The sequence below is a fragment of the Hyperolius riggenbachi genome, chromosome 9, assembly GCF_040937935.1.
Source record: "Hyperolius riggenbachi isolate aHypRig1 chromosome 9, aHypRig1.pri, whole genome shotgun sequence".
Classification (NCBI taxonomy): domain Eukaryota; kingdom Metazoa; phylum Chordata; class Amphibia; order Anura; family Hyperoliidae; genus Hyperolius; species Hyperolius riggenbachi.
In genome coordinates, this window is record NC_090654.1 from 7,405,182 (window position 1) to 7,422,681 (window position 17,500).

The following is a 17,500-nucleotide window of genomic DNA, read 5'->3' on the forward strand; positions in this document are numbered from 1 at the left end:
GATTTGCAAGGTATCGTGATAGCGGAATCACTATAAACGGTGATCTGCATACAACTTCTCCATGGGACTTAAGAGGCACATACCCAAAATAAAATAAATATAAAACTAAACACACCAACTTAGTGGATAAAAATTGGCCGTAAGGCGTTGTTTATTGCGGTTTTCAAATTAAAGTTGTTCGATACTTTTATTCAATGAAATACTTTAAATATTAATTCAACCTTAACTTTATTAAAACTGTAAAAAACATAAATAATCCAAAGTTAAGCATATCCAAACACACATCATAGTCGAACAACTTCTAAAGTACTTAGCCCGCCCACCACCGTGGGCAACTTTTACCGCCAATAAAGGCAATAGCCTACGACAGTCCAGAAAGTCCAAGAAGAGGGAGGGTGGGAGGGGGATCGCAGCTTGTCCTGACAGACACTGAGGAGAGAATGACATCCCACACTGATCTGTGACAGGAGCTCAAAGTTCATTGGCTGCCGATAACCCCACCTCCTTCTGACAGCTGCCAATCAGGATTATCTCCAGGTGCTCTTTGCCCAGATACCTGACAGCTTCAGATATCACCAGCCGGCCCCTGAAAGAAAGGAGGGAAAGAGCAGTACCACAGGAAAGCAAGTGTATAAGAACCTATGCATATATACAAGCAAACCATAACTTGTATTTTGTGTGGCCACAAAGTCCCAAGAGGCCCTTGCTCCATTATGTCGTTCAGGCCTTACATGGGACTTAAGAGGCACATACCCAAAATAAAATAAATATAAAACTAAACACACCAACTTAGTGGATAAAAATTGGCCGTAAGGCGTTGTTTATTGCGGTTTTAAAATTAAAGTTGTTCGATACTTTTATTCAATGAAATACTTTAAATATTATTTCAACCTTAACTTTATTAAAACTGTAAAAAACATAAATAATCCAAAGTTAAGCATATCCAAACACACATCATAGTCGAACAACTTCTAAAGTACTTAGCCCGCCCACCACCGTGGGCAACTTTTACCGCCACCAGACAGGCTATCGCCTGGCACCCCAGCCCACGGCCCTCTCAACCATATTTTGAAGCTCCATATTAAAGATGTCAACACCAATTGGGGACAAGTGGACCAAATCCTTCCTATACAAACCCCGGACCCCCCCTTCCAAATCAATATGTCTGTAGGAAAAACCTCTGACCGAAGGGAGAAATTTGCACATGGCCCAATTTACCCGCTTCCTAATTTTGTAGAAAAAACGTTTATTGGGTGAGACGTACCATAACAAACGAGGGACAATTTCGGAGAAGACCAAAACCGTGTTCGGAAAAATTTTGCGAATCTGCAGAAAATCCCGACGCATCCTGGCCAGAAGGTTTAAGGTTTTGACTTTTCCCAGGTCGTTTCCCCCTAAATGGATTATTAAGATGTCAGGGACCGGCCATTCGTCTACCAGGCAAACTAGTTTGGGCAACAGAGCTTCCCACCTCATACCCCTACAACCCTTCCAATATATCTGGAAAGAGTCACAGTCTAAGTCCAGGTTGTCCGTATAAGGCCTCTCCTTAGCCCTTCGTCTTGCCCAAAAGATAAAAGAGTGGCCGATAATCCACACCACCTGCTTGAGACCTAGGAAAGAAAACAAGTTATTCTATACCACCAAAGAAGGACGAACATATAACCTATACCTATGGGACTCCCATCTGCCTATTTTTTTAATTGTAGATTCCGACAATCCCAATCTCGCAGCTTCTGTGGCTGCCCCAATTCGGAATGAGTGACTTGAGAATTTAAAAGCCTGCAATCCCAGCGTATTCATACATTTACCGAGTATGGCTCTAAACTGAAAAATTGAAAGCGTGGGAAAGAAAAGAAGGAGACGACGAACAGATACCGGAAAATTCGCACTGGGCACGACGAGGAACCATCTAACTTAAAAAGTGTAAGCCAAACCCCCCGGCCGGCCCTATCCGTTTTAGACTTCTTGATGAAAGTTTGAACCGCCGTATTCGACAACGACACATCTTGGGGGCGAAGGCCGGAATGCTCAGATTTGGCTTTAGCAACCAATTCTGAGATGTGCAGGGCTCCAAAAAAGGCTAAAGAAAAAGCCGCTCGAAACAGACTGACTTCGTATTCCGAAGCGCAAATCAAAGGCAGAATAAGCAACAAGTCACCTAAAAGCTCAAAAGAAATCCTACCGTCCGGCACCGAAAGACCCGAACGGAAGCCCTTCATCATCTGCTTCACTAGACAGTAGTCCGTGCATGGGGGCGAATGATGAAGCTTCCTGAAAAAAGAGATACCGCAAAGTTTCCGTTGTAACAATGGGATTGAGACCCCTAAAGACACTTTGGAACAAACATAAGACAACACCAACTCTACTTCATCAGCGAATGGTGACTTTTGAAACAGCCCAGCGTAACTGCACCAGTCCTGCCATGCGGCCGAATAATCAGCCCATGTTTTTGCAGACAGTAATTTACGAACCGAAACTGCTATAAAGTCCCAATCAAGGTCCATAAGTGCGCCGGGCACGGCATTCCTTCTTCGTCCGCCGACGGCGCCAACACCCTGAATGTGGAGAGCTGCTGCCGGGATAAAGCATCGGCAATCAGATTGGACTTACCAGGTAAATGTACAGCTTTTAACCACACGTTAAAATTAAGACAGAGCAGGACTAATTGTCTAAGAACATGCAACACAGGGAGGGATTTAGATGTAAGGCAGTTAATTGCATAGACCACTCCCTTATTGTCCGATTGGAGCAGAATCCGTTTGTTTGCAAATGATCTACCCCAAATCGACAATGCCACCAATACTGGAAAAAGTTCCAAAAGAACGATGTTTTTAACATATCCTTGCTCAATCCATGCCACTGGCCACTGTTCAGCACTCCAGTGGCCCTTCCAATATGCACCATACCCGATAGATCCGGCTGCATCGGTAAATAAATCCATCTGTTTGTCTTTTATAAACTCCTCCTGCCACATAGACCTTCCGTTATAATTGATCAGGAAGCTATGCCACACCAGCAGGTCTTCCTTCACGTCTCTGGTCAAGCGAACGTGCCATGAAGGAATCTTTAAACCCGACAGCAAACGCGCCGTGCGCCGCGAGAAAACTCTCCCCATTGGCATAATGCGACTCGCAAAAGCTAGACGGCACAGGAGTTCTTGCAGCTCCTTGACTGTCGCTTTTGACTTGCCTAAGAGGTGGTTCAGCAATGACTTTAAAACCAAAATTTTTTCAGGGGGTAAACGATATTCCATTAAAACCGTATCTATGGTAATTCCAAGAAAAAACAATTCCGTGGTCGGTAAAACCGATTTCTCTTCCGCAACCGGAACGCCAAATTTCTCTGCTATGTCATTAAAAGTTAAAAATAAGTTAAGCGCTTCATCAGAACCGGGGGACCCGACGAACAAGAAATCATCGAGATAGTGTAACGCCGTACCGGAACGACACACTTGCTGAACTACCCACTCTAGGAAAGTTGCAAAAACTTCAAAATAAAAACAGGACAGGGTACAGCCCATGGGGAGGCACATATCGAAATAAAAAAGACCATTAAATTGAAAACCGAGGGAATTGAAACCTCCCGGCCAAATCGGCAGCAGACGACACGCCGACTTAATATCTGTCTTGGCTAGCAATGCACCTTTACCGAAGCCACGGATCACCGATACAGCGAAGGATCGAAGGATAAATAAGAGACAGATCGTAAATGCGTTTCAATGGAATCATTTAGAGAGTCACCCCTGGGAAAAGATAAATGATGGATTAGACGCCATTCGCCTGGCTCTTTCTTTGGTACAATTCCCAAGGGTGACAATCTAAAATCCGTAAACGGTGGCGAGGAAAACGGACCAGCTACCCTACCTGCTGCAATCTCCTTGTCAATTTTAGATTGGACCACAGCTGACAAATTTTTAACCGATTGAAGGTTCTCAACCCATGAACAGCCAGATCCTGAAAATGGGGGAATATAAAAACCGTTCGCGAAGCCATTAAGCAGAAATGTGCTGATCTCCCGATTTGGGAAGCGCTCGAGCCACGGAATTAGCTCGAGGAGCTTCACTGGCGTCCGCGCTCCGCAGAAAGGACTCCTTGGAGGAGCCCTGCACAGCAGCTGCTACTTTCTTATAACAACGCGCCGCCGGGTGAAGGCCGCCGCAATTGACACACTCGTGCTTGTATCGGCAGTTCGCCGCAAATTTGCACTGTGACTTGTTAAAGGCATGACAAAAGCCTTTCTTAAATGTTACATTGCTAGAATTCCCGCTTTGCGTGTTAGACTTAGGAGATTGCGCACGCTGTGGTAACAGAATGCTGATCCATAAGCTGACATCCTTCGAGCCCCAACGCAGAGAGGGATAGATGGACATCTTCTGACGATAAGCGTCATCATAAGTAAACCACGCCATCCCTCCATACTGCCGTTGAGCCTCGAAAACAGTATCCATGTGCTGGAATAAACCTGCCGCAAGCTCCGGCTGCTTTTCAACTATCACACTGGCGAGAATTAAAAATGCTTGAAGCCAATTATTGAAAGACCTCGTTACAGGCCTACGCCTGTCTTCTTCTTCCTTCTTATCTTTTGACAGATAGGCCTCGATTCATCATTCTCTTTGAGATAACTTTTTCCAGTTTGTTAAATTACCGAATTCGAAGTTTATCGATTTCTAGTTGTATTCATCAAGGTTTTTCCGCATTCGGTGTGAATTCGATAACAATTCGGTAACCATTCAGTAACATGTCGATATTTCCATTTTACAGCGGTAATTTAACACAAGGCCATGAGATTCCCATGGAATTGTGGGTAAAAGGCAGTCCTTTGAACACCACGTAGCAACATTCTGAATAGGGCTTAACACCTGGACCAGCATTCTGGGAGTGGCTTGGGACAATCCCACAATTTGATAGGAGCCTTTTCTAAAAAAAATATAGTGCAGCTAGCAAATTAGCTACCCCTGGCACTGCCTGTGTTCTCTTACAGGATGATTCAAGATAAATGCAGATGTCCTGTTATAGCAAATAAATCCATTCTCTTGCAAATTGATATGGTTGTAGTCCTTATTCTTGCCCTTCTGCACCTTCTGAATCACTCTCAGCTGATACATAACCACTTCAAATGGCTCCATCTTCTCTGTCAGCAATGATCTGACAGGAATAACGACAGAGCAGTGAAGGAGATAACTAATCCTAAATGTAACGCTAAACCACGCCCACTTTCTTTTTCATGAATTACACTTTCCTCCGTTGTAACGCATTACTAACGAATGATTACCGAATGCTCGCTAACAGCTGTAGATAACTTTGATGAATCCTGAAATCAACTTAACGAATTCAGTATTTTACCAAACTGTCGTTAACCAATTCGATAAGTCTTGATGAATCGAGGCCATAGTCCTTACTAAGAGGAAGTAAGGAAAGCAGATCCACATGCTCGCCCCGCCAGATCTTTTCCTTCACCGCAAGAGGTAAATGATAACCCAGTGGGGAAGAAACACAGGCCTCCTTCTACAACAGCTCTGAAACTCCAGATCTAAGAACAGGAGGAGCAGTGTTACCAATCTCCAATGATGAAGGAAAATGTAAAGGCAAGGGAGCAGGGTTAACCATTTGATTGCCTGGGGATACCCAGACAGCAGCAGGTGAAGCAGAATTAATCAGGACAACATTAGAGACAGGCAATCTCTCAATTACCTGTTTTAAACAATCCACTACCACATTTAAAGGGGTTCTTTCGCGAAAAAAGTAGGCAGTTAAAAAATGTGACAGATGACAGGTTTTGGGCCAGTCCATCTTTTTAATGGTGGCCACTAATGATCCAATCTTTTTCATCCAATCTTACCAAATCGATGTAGTATAAGGGTAAACTGAGTGAATGTACTGAATGGATACTTCAGGCAGTTACCTTATATTACATAGAAATGGTAAGATTGGATGAAAAAGATTGGATCATTAGTGGCCACCTTAAGGGGGATTCTCAGGGCTTTCTTTGTTTTCAACAGCATTTCCTGAACAGCAGTTTAACTGCCAAAATAGCAAGATACCAGCCGGCCTCCCTAATCACTTGCACACTATTATGTCAGTTAGATTTTGCAACTGTTGTTCAGGAAATGCTGTTGAAAACAAAGAAAGCCCTGAGAATCCCCCTTAAAAAGATGGACTGGCCCAAAACCTGTCATCTGTCACATTTTTTAACTGCCTACTTTTTTCGCGAAAGAACCCCTTTAACCTATTAGACAAACCCTCCCTGCGTTCACCCCTGTTCTCACCGTGTCTAGTAGGAGACGACTCCTCATCAGAAGAGCTGGGATCCCTGTAGCCAGCGACAGCCTCCCCTGTGGCAGCAGGAAGACATCCGTCCTGGTTCCCTGTGCCAGCAGATCTGGCATCAGCTACTGTGGGATAAACCTGATCCTGTCTGGATGTGGAAAGGGGGGCCCCTGATTGGCAGGCAGCCCCTACAGCGCTCCCAGTGAGGCCTCCAAGGGTGTGCAGCTGAGCCAGGTGCACCGGATTTGTCACACTGGCAGATGTGCAGAGCGGTGGAGAGGTGCTGGAGGAAGTGCTGGAACCATCCGCAGGAGGGGAAAGAACCGGTGGGGACCATGTTGGAGGAGCCGAGGAGATGGTGACAGGCGTGCCCGCAGATGATGCCGGAAGAAAGGAAGGCGGATTGGGCTGCTGAGGGCTCGGTGCGGGGCCAGAAGAAGAAGCAGAAGCTGACATCCGGGAAGAGGGGGCGGAGGAGGGCGCTGGAGCGCAAACAGACCTCAGATCCGCGGCAAGATGGCGCCCGCCGGTCACCTGACCGCGCCCACTTCCGCCCTTACTACTGCGGCCACTTCCTGTGGGCACAGTGTTCCTGGAACTAGCTCCCCGGACATCGGGAGAATAGGGCCGCCTGGGTTTCTTTGCTCTCTTCGCCGGCGGCGCCTCCGGGTATCCGGCGCCCGCTCCGGCAGCAGAATGGAGGTCCTGGGCATGCTGATCCTTCCTGGAGCGACCTTTTGAGGGCTTGTTCGGCCGCTCCACCGCAGACAGAGCCGACAACAGGTTGGTCGGGGTAGATGATTGCAGGGGCTGCTGGGGAGAGACAGAAATGTCCATAGGAGTACCCGGAACAGAAGAGGAGGTTGATTGTGCGGGGGCAATTGCGTCCAGGATCCTTTTCAAAAGCTCCTCGCCCCCCTCAGATCTGGCAACGGCGGCCAGCCTCAATAAAGTTTCATCCATAAGGAAAACAAGAAAAATATCCTCCAAATAAATAATAAATAGGTGGGCTGGAGGGTAACTGTAAAATAAATAAATACATTAAGAAATAAATTAACTGAAAGAAGCTAAAGAGGTTCAAAGGAGAATTCTGCAGGAGAGCTGACAGCAGGACTGGATCACAGCTTGTCCTGACAGACACTGAGGAGAGAATGACATCCCACACTGATCTGTGACAGGAGCTCAAAGTTCATTGGCTGCCGATAGCCCCACTCCTTCTGACAGCTGCCAGTCAGGATTATCTCCAGGTGCTCTTTGCCCAGATACCTGACAGCTTCAGATATCACCAGCCGGCCCCTGAAAGAAAGGAGGGAAAGAGCAGTACCACAGAAAACCAAGTGTATAAGAACCTATGCAAATATACAAGCAATATCACAACCTGTATTTTGTGTGGCCACAAAGTCCCAAGAGGCCCTTGCTCCATTATGTCGTTCAGGCCTTACAGGATCCACTCAGCTTAGTGATCAGCCTGATTGAGTGGATCACCGTTTCTCCGCAATCTTATAACAGAATCAGTCGCCATGCTCGGCACAGAACTCAAGGCCGACGGCTGAGCGATGAGCTGAAATAGCTACTCCTGAAGAGTTTTATCTGCCGTCGGGTTTGTCATTCTGCTCATCGAGTCTTGGCTGCTCGCTGGAGAATAAATTACCGCTATGATAATGCCAAGTCAATATCCCGGGAGCGAGGAGGTGACACAGGAAGCTGGGAAGTGCAGACAGGAAACAGTGGTGTCTGGAAGTGCCTAGCTGTACATTGTGGCACAACTGTGTGAATCCCAAGCGAAGCTGTATATTAATTGTTCTGCAAACAGAACAGTACCTTAAAGCAGGGGTCCACAACCTGTGGTCCGCGGCCCACTGCTGGTCAGTTGGGCCGCGAGACTGACCTCTTGCCCCCCCTCTCCCTGGCCATACTGGGCACTATACTAGCTATACTGGGCACTATACTAGCCATACTGGGCACTATACTAGCCATACTGGGCACTATACTAGCTATACTGGGCACTATACTAGCTATACTGGGCACTATGCTAGCCATACTGGGCACTATGCTAGCCATACTGGGCACTTTACTAGCTATATTGGGGCACTACCTACCCATACTGGGACTATACTAGCTATGCTGGCCACTATACTAGCTATACTGGGGTAACTATACTAGCCATACTGGGGCAACTATGCAAGTTATGCCCATCCCCCAGTAACCCACTGTGCACGACACTGTCCACTAGGATGCGCCAACCCTCTCAAAACCCTCAAAAGAAATCAGCAGGGCTGACAGGCAACTGGTATTGTTTAAAATCTATATATATAAAATCGGATGTATGTATGTATGTGTGTATGTGTTTGTGTGTATGTGTTTGTGTGTATGTGTTTGTGTGTATGTGTGTATGTATGTATGTGTGTGTGTATGTGCCGCGATCACTTGAAAACGGCTTGACCGATTTGAACGAAACTTGGTATACAGATCCCTTACTACCTGGGATGATATGTTCTGGGGATCGCGCGTCCCCCCTGCACACATGGGCGGAGCTACAAACAGCTATTACAGGTAACACCGCACACTCTGTGCTTCAACCAATATGTCCAACTATCAGGCAGTGCGCTGGGATTTTTAGGAGTTTCAAACAATTTGTCAGTGATCCCTAGCGCGACACAGTCCTTCTTTTTCCCTGATATTCCTTCTTGTTATGCAATCCAGATTAGATCACCGCCACCACACCCGATTAAAATACGACTCACCCTCTGAGAAGACCAACAGTATGGTCTAATGCCACCTTGGGGTTATTCCCTGGCCACCCCCGACCAATCGAGCTGTTTGCTTCTTGCAAGTATTGGAACCTCCGCAACAGGGTCACTGATTCTCCAAAAATCCCCCACTCTGGGTTTTCCTCTTCATATATCCTTACATGCAACCTCCCAAAAAGAGGCACAACATAGCGTAATACTGCTTGTAAAATTTTAATGCTAAAAAAATATTGCACTTACACTTTAAAAGACGATTAATGCACATGAGTTTTTTGACGGGCTCTCCCCCGTTTGTGTGGGCCACCGAGGGCTTTCCGAGGTTGGTGTCAGCTGCCGCGCGCACAGCCGTCCACTCCTCACCAAACGCTCAGATCCTCGCACTCTGCCACTTCCGGGTACCGCCCTACCGGTTTCGTCAATTGACTCATCAGGAGCTGCAAACAGCAAATCAGATTTCACCCATTCATGTCAATGGAAAAAATGTAAAAGGCTGCCATTCTCACAGTAATCAAGCCTGAGTCCCCACACTTGGCACAGGTGCTCACTTGGTGACCGAGGTTACAAATCCAGGGAAAGTGGGCGGAGCATAAAACAGCCAATCAAATTTCAGCCATTCATTTTTATTGGGAAAAAAGTAAATTGCAGCCATTCTTAGACTGCTAATCGCAGGAGTCTCAAACTTGGCACACTTGGTCACTGGGTGAATGAGGTTAACCTCCCTGGCGGTTTAATTATTTTGCCAGGGAGGCTGCGGGAGGGTTTTTTTTAAATTAAAAAAAAAATATTTCATGCAGCCAACTGAAAGTTGGCTGCATGAAAGCCCACTAGAGGGCGCTCCGGAGGCGTACTTTCGATCGCCTCCGGCAATCGAAAGTAACAAGATAGGCCGCAATGAGCGGCCTATCTTGTTTCGCTTTCCTCGTCGCCATGGCGACGAGCGGAGTGACGTCATGGACGTCAGTCGACGTCCTGACGTCAGAGCCGCCCGATCCAGCCCCTAGCGCCGGCCGGAACTGTTTGTTCCGGCTGCGCTGGGCTCGGGCGGCTGGGGGGACCCTCTTTCGCCGCTGCACGCGGCGGATCGCCGCGGAGCGGCGGCGATCGGGCAGCACACGCGGCTGGCAAAGTGCCGGCTGCGTGTGCTGCTTTTTGCAGAACGCAAATCGGCCCAGCAGGGCCTGAGCGGCGACCTCCGGCGGCATACCCCGAGCTCAGCTCGGGATTACCGCCAAGGAGGTTAATATTCAGGAAAGTTGGTGGAGCCTACAACAGCCAATCAGAATTCACCAATTGGTTTTCAAGGGGAATATTTAAAATGCTGCCATTCTTACACTGTTAATGGCAGAGGCTTCAAACTTGCTACATTCAGTCATTGGGTGACTGGGGTTCAAATTCACTAAAGGGGTGGAGCCACATACAGCCAATCAGATTTCTTTGCTGGATAAACTGCTTCCATTCACACATTTTTGATGCCAGGAACCAGAAAGCTCACAAACTTGGTCACTGAGTGACTGTGTGTCAAGGTTACAAAAAGTGGGTGGAGCCAAAAACAAATTTCACTGGTGAAATATAAACTGCAGCCATTCTTACACCATTAATGGGATGGTTCTCAAACTTTGCACAGTTGGTCACTGGGTGACTGGAATTAATATTCAGGAAAATGGGTGGAGCCTACAACAGCCAATCAAAATTCACCTGTTGATTTTCAAGGGGAATATTTAAATTGCTGCTATTCTTACACTGTTAATAGCGGTCATTAAGATGCCTCAAACCTAATACAGTTGGTCACTGGGTGACTGGGGTTCAAATTCAGAAAGGGGGCGGAGCCACAAACAGCCAATCAGATTTGATTCATTTCAATGGGAATATACAAATGATTGATACCAAGGACCCCAAAGCTCACAAACTTGGTCATTGAGTGACTGTGTGTCCAGGTTACAAAAAGTGGGTGGAGCCAAAAACAAATTTCACTGGTGAAATATAAGCTGCAGCCACACACGGTTAAAGGCAGGGTTCCCAAACTTGACACGGGTGGCCACTGGGTGACTGGGATTAAAATGTAGAAAGTGGGTGGAGCCTACAACAACCAATCAAAATTCACCTATTGATTTTCAAGTGGAATATTGAAACTGCTGCCATTCTTACACTGTTAATAGCAGAGGTCTCAAACCTGCTACAGTCGGTAACTAAGTGACTGGGGCTTAAATTCAATAAAGGGGTGGAGCCTCAAACAGCCAATAAGATTTATTTGCTGGATAAACTGCTTCCAGTCACACAATTTTGATGCCAGGAACTTGAAAGCTCGCAAACCTGGTCATTGAGTAGTGACTGTGTGTCAAGGTTACAAAAAGTGGGCGGAGCCAAAACCAAATTTCACTGGGAAAATATAAACTGCAGCTATTCTTACACTGTTAATGGTAGGGTTCTCAAACTTTGCACAGTTGGTCACTGGGTGACTTGGATTAATATTCAGAAAAGTGGGTGGAGCCTTAAAAAGCCAATCAATATTCACCTGTTGATTTTCAAGAGGAATATTAAAATTGCTGCCATTCTTACACTGTTATTAGCACAAGCCTCAAGCCTGGTACAGTTTGTCATTGAGTCACTGGGGTTCAAACTAAGAAAAGGAGGCGGAGCCACAAACAACCAATCAGATTTGTTTTTATTGATGCCAAGGACCCGAAAGTTCACATACTTGGTCATTGAGTGACTGTGTCCAGGTTACAAAAGGTGGGAAGAGCCAAAGATGGTCACTGGGTGACTGAGATTAATATTCAGGGAAGTGGGTGGAGCCTATTATAGCCAATCAACATTCACCTGTTGATTTTCAAGGGGAATATTTAAATTGCTGCCATTATTACACTGTTAATAGCAGATGCCTCAAACCTGCTATAGTTGGTCATTGGGTGACTGAGGTCTAAACGCTGGAGAGGGGCGCAGTCACAAACCATTAATTTGATTTATTTAATTTCTATGGGAATATACTGACTGTCCCCAGAGGAGCTCACACTCTAATCCTACCATAGTCATAGTCTAATGTCCTACCATATTATTATTATGTATTTATATAGCACTGACATCTTCTGCAGCACATTACAGAGTACATAGTCATGTCACTGACTGTCCTCCGAGGAGCTCACAATCTAATCCTACCATAGTCACAGTCTAATGTCCTACCATATTTTTATTATGTATTTATATAGCACTGACATCTCCTGCAGCACTTCCCCCCAGCTTGGAAGGGAGGGGGCAGCGGGCACAGAGCGGCGGGGAGGGGGGGAAGCCTCCCCCCCCTCCCTCACCTAGGGGCCCCTCCCCTTCTGCACTTCCCCCTCCAAAATTGCACGCAGCAGCAGCGAGTGCGGGAATCACTTACCATCCGAGAGTCAGATCGATAGCTCTGCATGCCGCTAAGGGTCTGGTCTCCTGCACTGCACAGTCCAATCACGCTCTCACAGGAAGTACTGCAAGAGCATGATTGGACAGTGTCAGTGCAGAAGACCAGACCAGCGGCACACAGAGCTATTGCTCTCGGTAAGCTTTTCCCTGCTGCTGCCGCTGGCTGCAATTCTAGAGGGGGGGAGTGCGGAAGGGGGGCCCTAGGTGAGGGAGGGGGGAGGCGTCCCCCCTCCCCGCCGCTCTGTGCCCACTTTCCCCCCTTCCTGCACTGTGCCCCCCTCCTTTTCAGCTCAGTCTGAGTCTGCTCTTCACTACCCAGACATTTCAAAAACCCGCCAGGACGTCCCGGACAGGTCGGAAAAAGTGGACCTGTCTGGGCAAAAGAGGACGCCTGGTCACCCTATCATAGTCTAATGTCCTACCATATTATTATTATGTATTTATATAGCACTTCTGCAGCACATTACAGCATACATAGTCATGTCACTGACTGTCCTCAGAGGAGCTCACACTCTAATCCTACCATAGTCATAGTGTAATGTCCTACCATATTATTATTATTATGTATTTATATAGCACTGACATCTCCTGCAGCACATTACAGAGTACATAGTCATGTCACTGACTGTCCTCAGAGGAGCTCACACTCTAATCCTACCATAGTCATAGTCTAATATGTCCCTACCATATTATTATTATGTTTTATATAGCAGGGACATCTTCTGCAGCACTTTACAGAGAACATAGTCATGTCACTGACTGTCCTCAGAGGAGCTCACACTCTAATCCTATAATAGTCATAGTCTAATGTCCTACTTCATTATTATTATGTATTTATATAGCACTGACATCTTCTGCAGCACATTACAGAGTATATAGTCATGTCACTGACTGTCCTCAGAGGAGCTCACAATTCAATCGTACTATAATTATAGTCTATAGTCACAGTGTATAGTCATGTTACTGCTGATCCCTGAGAGGGGCTCACAGTGTAATCCTTGTCATCTATCATCTATATATATAATAGACTAAGTGCCTCAACCTTCAAGCAAGAAGAAGAAGTACTTTGCATGAGAACATTTATGCGTGCTCAAACACCAAGTTTAAGGCCTCTTTTCCACGGACTGTTGAGCTGTGTGCTCAGCAAGCAGTTACCAGGCAGCAGCAAGCAGTTACCAGGCAGCAGCAAACAGTTACCAGGCAGCAGCAAACAGTTACCAGGCAGCAGCAAGCAGTTACCAGGCAGCAGCAACCAGTTACCAGGCAGCAGCAACCAGTTACCAGGCAGCAGCAAGCAGTTACCAGGCAGCAGCAAGCAGTTACCAGGCAGCAGCAAGCAGTTACCAGGCAGCAGCAAGCAGTTACCAGGCAGCAGCAAGCAGTTACCAGGAGCAGCAAGCAGTTACCAGGCAGCAGCAAGCAGTTGCCAGGCAGCAGCAAGCAGTTACCAGGCAGCAGCAAGCAGTTACCAGGCAGCAGCAAGCAGTTACCAGGCAGCAGCAAGCAGTTACCAGGCAGCAGTGAGCAGTTGTGAGAGTTTGAGAGGCATTTCCCTGCCTATCAACAGTCCATGGAAAAGAGGCCTTACCCTAGCAAGTCTGACATTGCAAATCTGGCCTAATTGGCTATTCATGAGGCAATGCTCATGCAAATGCATGCACAAACCAATACCACAAAGTAGTCACCCTGCTACATGCTACATTAGCACTATCCGGCTTAGTGCACACCAGAGCGGTTCGGCAGGGTTTTGCAATCCGCTTGCGGCTGCGGATACGCTTGGGTAATGTATTTCAATGGGCTGGTGCACACCAGAGCGGGAGGCGTTTTGCTGAAACGCATACTCCCGAGGTGAGGCATTTTTTGGATTGCGGAGGCGTTTCTGCCTCCAATGTAAAGTATAGGAAAAACGCAAACCGCTCTGAAAAACGTAAGTTCAGAGCGGTTTTGCAGGCGTTTTTGTTACAGAAGCTGTTCAGTAACAGCTTTACTGTAACAATATATGAAATCTACTACACCAAAAACGCTTTACAAAACCGCAAAATGCTAGGTGAAATGCTACAGAAAAATAAGAAAAAGCGTTTCAAAATCTGCTAGCATTTTGCGGATCTGCTAGCAGTTTTTGGTGTGCTTCAGGCCTCCAGGAGCGCCACGGGGAGGATTCCCAATGCCCCCTTTTTATACAACTGGGGGGACCGCAGGGTCCCAGGCTCTCTCACTGCCTGGAAACCACAGCGGCACCCCGGAGGGGGAGACTGGGTGGCGTGGACGTCTGGACGACCCCCCCCCCCCAAGTGTGGCCAGCGCCGGGTAGAGCCGTCTGCACCCACTTCCCAATATTAAAAACAGGCACTTACCTTAACGTCCATTGCGTTCTGCTACATGCGAATTAATTTGGGGGCACCACATTAGAAAGGAGTGAAGCATGCGTCACCCCAAGCTTTAGAGCTCAGGGCTGGCTCACATACAACACTCCAGAGGGGGGGGAGGACAGGCGCAGACAACTCACTCCAGGGCTCACAACACCAGAGCAAGCCACCCACCACCTGCCTCCAAAGGATACAACTGCAAAAAATGCTTTCCATGAGAAAATTAATGCGCATGTAGCAGAACCCAATGGACATTAAGGTAAGTGGCTGTTTTTAATATTAGGAGGTGGGTGCGGACGGCTCTCCCCAGCGCTGGCCATGCTTGGGAGGGGGGGGCGGCTGCGCCACCCAGCCTCCCACTCCGGGGTGCCGCTGTGGTTCCCAGGCAGCGAGAGAGCACTTTGCGGTATTGGTTTTTTGACCCTGCATAGTTTGGCATGCGAAAGCAAATGCATATTTGCATGAGCATTGCCTCATGAATAGCCAATTAGGCCAGATTTGGAAAGCCAGACTTGCTAGGGTTAAACTTGGTGTTTGAGCACGCAAAATTTTTCTCATGGAAAGCATTTTTTCCAGTTGTATCCTTTGGAGGCAGGTGGTGGATGGCTTGCTCTGGTGGTGTGAGCCCTGGAGTGAGTTGTCTGCGCCTGTCCTCCCCCCACCCCGGAGTGTTGTATGTGAGCCAGCCCTGAGCTCTAAAGCTCGGGGTGACCCATACTTCACTCCTTTCTCATGTGGTGCCCCCAAGTTAATGTGCATGTTGCAGAACGCAATGGACGTTAAGGTAAGTGCCTGTTTTTAATATTGGGAGGTGGGTGCGGATGGCTCTCCCCGGCGCTGACCACACTTGGGGGGGGGGGGCAGCTGCGCCACCCAGCCTCCCCCTCTGGGGTGCCGCTGTGGTTCCCAGTCAGTGAGAGAGCCTGGGACCCCGCAGTCCCCCGGTTGTATGGGGGCATTCGGAAACCTCCCCGTGGCGCTCCTGGATAGTGCTAATGTAGCATGAACTAATTCCCGCAGGGCGATCGCTTTGCGGTATTGGTTTTTGGACCCTGCATAGTTTGGCATGCGAAAGCAAATGCATATTTGCATAAGCATTGCTTCATGAATAGCCAATTAGGCCGGATTTGCAAAGCCAGACTTGCTAGGGTTAAACTTGGTGTTTGAGCACGCATACATTTTCTCATGGAAAGCCTACTTCTTCTTGCTTCAAGGTTGAGGAACGTACTCTATTAGATAGATGCGGCGTATGCTACGACGCGGGTTGGCTAGTAGTCTATATTATAGTAGGACAGTATGGAAACTCCATGCAGACTGTGTGCTAGTTTAGACCAGGAAGCTAGTGCTGTACGGAGGGAGTGTAATCCAGTATGTCTCTGTGCTGCCCATAAAAAAAAAAACTCAGCTTTGACATCACCCCTCCTCCCCCAGACCAAATAATAAGTAACTGGTTCTTCTGGATTCCGAGGATCAGACACTTTCACTTTCGTTTCCTGTCCTGCTGCCAGCGATGGCGTCTGCTGATCTGAGCGAGGAGCTGGAGTGTTCCGTCTGTCTGACCATTTATACAGATCCTGTAAGCCTGAGATGTGGTCACAACTTCTGCCGGGTCTGTATTGATCGTGTGCTGGACTCACAGGAGGGGTCTGCAGGTTATTCCTGTCCTGAATGTAGAGAGAAGTACAAGGTGCGGCCTGGATTACACAGGAACATTGCTCTGAGGAACATAGCAGAGCGTTTCCTGACTACTCAGCCAGATCAGGAGGAGGCCGGAGTCTTCTGCAGTAACTGTGTGGACTCTTCTGTGAAGGCTGTGAAATATTGTCTGCACTGTGATGTTTCTCTGTGTGATAAACACCTGAGAGTCCACAGCAAGGCACCAGAACATGTCTTATGTGCCCCCACCACCTCCCCGGAGACCAGGAAATGCTCCGTCCATAAGGAAATACTGAAGTATTACTGCACTGAGGATGCCTCATGTGTCTGTGTAACCTGCACTCTGGCTGGAGAACATCGGGGACACCAGGTGGAGACACTACAGGAGGCCTCTGAGAAGAAGAAGAAGAAGCTGAGGAATGATCTGCAGACGCTGATGGCAGAGACAGAGGAGGCTGAGAAAAGAGTCCAGAGTCTGGAGGAACGCAGGAGAAAAGCACAAGAAAAAGCAGCTAGTGAAGCAGAGAGAGTCACTGCCCTGTTTAGAGACCTCAGGAGACGGCTGGAGGAGCTGGAGAAGAGAGTCCTGAGTGACATCATGAGGCAGGTACAATGCTATGATGACATCATCAGGCAGCTGGAGATAAAGAAGGCGGAGCTGTCCAGGAAGATGCGTCACATTGAGGAGCTGTGTCACATGACTGATCCACTGACTGTCTTACAGGAATCAGACACAGGTGACTTGTGTGACACAGAGAACAGACATGATAAGCAGCTCCATGATGGAGGGGATCTGGATGTGGCCGGCATCTCACACACATTACACACAGGACTGGCTGATATCATGTCTGGGGTAACTGGGGGGATCTCTGTACAGCCTGCAGACATATTACTGGATGTAACCACAGCTTGTAATTGGCTACATATATCAGATGACAGGAAAACTACATCCCGGTCACATATAGAGCAGAACCGCCCAGAAACAGCAGAGAGATTTCATGCTTTGCCTCAGGTGTTGAGCAGCCGGAGTTTCTCCTCAGGGCGACATTACTGGGAAGTG

At 47.6% G+C, this 17,500-nt stretch overlaps 2 protein-coding genes across 8 annotated transcripts in view; one reads left to right on the top strand and one right to left on the bottom strand.

Annotated features, from left to right (window-relative positions):
• IQSEC1 (IQ motif and Sec7 domain ArfGEF 1) overlaps nucleotides 1-17,500 on the bottom strand; it is a 1,051,066-nt gene that overhangs the window by 845,559 nt on the left and 188,007 nt on the right. The gene's annotated exons all lie outside the window — the stretch shown is intronic.
• The window catches only part of LOC137531864 (E3 ubiquitin-protein ligase TRIM11-like), a 1,771-nt gene continuing 565 nt past the window's right edge, over nucleotides 16,295-17,500 (top strand). The window contains exon 1 of the mRNA XM_068251843.1: nucleotides 16,295-17,500. This exon is cut by the window's right edge and continues 565 nt beyond it. Within this exon, the coding sequence (XP_068107944.1) occupies nucleotides 16,295-17,500 (1,206 nt within the window).